Below are 3,236 nucleotides of genomic sequence, written 5' to 3'. Positions count from 1 at the left end.
TGTGTGTGTGTGTGTGTGTGTGTGTGTGTGTGTGTGTGTGTGTGTGTCTGAGAGAGAGAGACAGAGACAGATAGAGACAGAGACAGAATAAAATCTTGGAAGAATGAGAAGTGGCCCGGAGGTCAGCAGACAGTTGGGGGGAGAAAGATGTTGAATATTTAATATGACACTTTGACACTTCGTGGGAGCTAAAAGGTTTTACAGAGAAAGGAGGAGGAAGAGAGAATAATCTGGGAAGGCACAAGGAACAAAGAGGACATCTTTTTCTCCAGGCCTTGTCTATAAGAGACCATTGGATTCTGATTAAGATAAGAAAGTGAGAGAAACGTTCACAAGTGAAGTTTAGGTTATGAGGGGATTTATTGAAGACTGATTGTGTATTCCAGAGGGCAGGTGCCAGAGTTTGTGAGTTAGATTTGGATTAGACGTATATGAGGATGACCCTGATAGATGAGGGATAACTTTGGAGCCTTGGGCTTCCTATGAGATTGTCAGGAACAGAAATATAGGGCATCATGGGATTAATTGAGAGAGACCCTAAAACGCATTATGGGATTTTGGTGGGCTGGGCAGCGAGGAAAATCTTGCCAGGAGAGCTCAGAGCACAGATTCCATTTGGGGACCTATAGAGGCAGAATCAGCATGCGTACTCTCTCGTAGCTTCTCTGATGTAGTGTTGAAGCCATCAAGTTAGAATTTGCAGTACTAGGAAAAGGCATATGTCTCTGGACACCCCGTGGGACTTCTGCTGGTGGTGTTGAGGCTGACTGAGGCACAGGGGCATTTCCAGCATTGAGGGGTTAGTAAATACCCCTTGGCTACTCTCTCAGGGTGGTTTTGAAGTTGGTAGAAAAAAGGATCGTGTCACCAGTTGTACCTGCTCACTTCTGAGCCCAGGGAAATGTGATCCTAAGTCACATGCTCTTCCTCTGAGCAGGGCTGGAGCACACACAAATCCCATGAGCTGAAAGAGGGGAGAAACCTTTCCCTAGGAAAGTAGTAAAGGAGGAGTGAATGGATGCTGGGCACAGGAAATTAGGAATTGTGTACAGCTGCTGCTATTTCAAAGACCAAATAACAATGTCTTAAAGCAATTAAGAGTTTACTTTTCTCTCATCTAAAAGAAGACGAGAAGCTGGTATGATAGCTCCATTATCATCAGAGACCCAGGCTTCTTTAATTTTTTTTTTTTTTTTGCTGTACCCTCTTAGTACTTGATAGTTATTCTATAGTAGTATCTCATACTTAGACGATAATATGCTGGGGTACCATCCCTCATGTCCGTATTTCAGGACAACAAAGGAGGAAGAGGGGAAGGCAAAAAGTACTCTCTCAATTGAAAGGGTCACCATTAAAAAGCTTTTCCAGACATCCCGCACAACTGCAGCTTATATTTCATTGGCTGTCAATCATTGTGGTGGAGGTGGGCAGTTGTTACCTTCTAACTGTGCATATATGGTGCTGAATAGAACTGGGAAGAATGTTATCGGGTGCACAACTGGCACTCTTTGCCAAAGCAGCAAAACACACAAACAAAACAATGTTAGCGCGTAAGTCAAGATTAGCATCATGAAGTAGAGTTTGCAGCAAGTGTCTTGGAAGAAAGGAGTGAAAAAACCAAAAGGAGCAGAGTTACAGTCAAGGAGTAGGATACTGAAATTGAAGATTACAGAGGCTGGGGTCATTAAAAGCCCAGGATGTACCCATGAGATCTGAGAATTGAGTTAATCGTGAACCTGAATCCCTGTCCTGGAAAAGACGTCCTCTTTTTGTTGGAATGTAGCCTGGAGAAGCTCAACAGAGGCCCAGCTGAAGGTTGAAGATCCCTCCCTTTGTCAGCCACCTCCAATCTACAGGTATCATCATCCATCTAGGACCAGACTCCTTAGACAGGTTAAGTTTCCCACTTATGGGCAGGAGGTTGAGTGCCGGGATCTTACTAGGGCAATGCATTTGATGAAACACATGACTTCAGTTGTCCCATACTAACTCAAAACATAATGATGTGCTATTTACTATTTGCCATTTTAAGAAAAGTTATTTTCTTGCTTGCAATGTGTAGGCATTGTTAGACTTCCTATTTTTGTCTTTATTTAGTAAAATGTGACCCAATGTTTTTCATTTTATATAGTACGAACATGCCCCCATCTTCGCCAACCCAAACATGGCCGCATCAGCTGTTCTACCAAGGAAATGTCCTACAAGACAGTGTGTTTGGTTACCTGTGATGAAGGGTACAGACTAGAAGGAAGTGCTAAGCTTACTTGTCAAGCTAACACCCAGTGGGATGGTCTAGAACCTCGGTGTGTGGGTAAGTCATGGAAGGCATGGTGCATTTGGTGATTTATTTCTCTTGCTCTCTGATTTCTCCTTTCTTCTGTGAAGGCCTAGAACTTCTGTGAAGTTGATTCATAATGAATATAAATCCACATCCATGTATACAGATGCGCGGAGACACAGGTATACAGGTACATAAACGAATGTGCAGTTTTATTCCTCTCCACTGATAAAAAGACACCAGAATCCCATTATCCGAGTCACTGAAGTTTACAGCTTGAAATGGTGATGATGTTTTTTTTAACTGGGGCCAATTTGGATGGATTTTTAAAAGACCAAATTCTGTGTGATTCCCTTGCTTTGTTAAACAGAAGTTACTTTTACCTTGTTGATAAAAGGACAAAATTATGAACAGTGAACCTTAGGATAGACCATAATATTCTATTTCATCAGAAGATTTTTTTGCCTTGTCCTTCTCAAAGAGTTGTGACATCTCACTACTGAAATCAGGTCCAGAATGAATAAATTCAAGAATCTTTCCAGTTTGCTGCTCCTTATACACTGTAAATACAAATGATAACAATAATGATGATGATGATGAGAATCCTTATAAAATGTCAGATGTAGTATACAGAGCTTGGCAGGTAGATAATTAAATAAGCAACTTCCAAAAAAGGAAAAAGAAGAACTATATGTAAGGAATAAATTGAAATATGCCGGGACCCAAGATGGGAAAACTAGGTACTATGAATCTGTCATTTCCTTCCAAATTGATTTACAGGTTTGTTCTAGTATAATCTAGTACTCGATCCGTGGTTGATGAAGGTATTACCAGGAAGGTTGTTGAGCTTACAGGGTATGGGGGGATTCATTTAACAGTCCAAAAGTTGACCCTCACTGTTTAAGCTAAGAAAAACTGATATTATCAAACTGAGAAGAGATTAATCTCTCCTGGATGG

General features: G+C 41.3%; 1 protein-coding gene across 2 annotated transcripts in view; it reads left to right on the top strand.

Moving 5' to 3' along the window:
• The window catches only part of SVEP1 (sushi, von Willebrand factor type A, EGF and pentraxin domain containing 1), a 199,121-nt gene that overhangs the window by 67,227 nt on the left and 128,658 nt on the right, over window positions 1-3,236 (top strand). For both annotated transcript variants that reach the window (XM_040481945.1, XM_040481944.1), the window contains exon 7: window positions 2,132-2,311. In XM_040481945.1, coding sequence (XP_040337879.1) covers window positions 2,132-2,311 — 180 coding nt within the window. The remainder of the gene's footprint in view (window positions 1-2,131; window positions 2,312-3,236) is intronic.

This window comes from Herpailurus yagouaroundi, unplaced genomic scaffold, assembly GCF_014898765.1.
Source record: "Herpailurus yagouaroundi ecotype Mexico unplaced genomic scaffold, PumYag 160, whole genome shotgun sequence".
Taxonomy (NCBI): Eukaryota; Metazoa; Chordata; class Mammalia; order Carnivora; family Felidae; genus Herpailurus; species Herpailurus yagouaroundi.
Note: the sequence above shows the minus strand (reverse complement) of the source record. Positions and strands in the feature narration are given on the sequence as shown.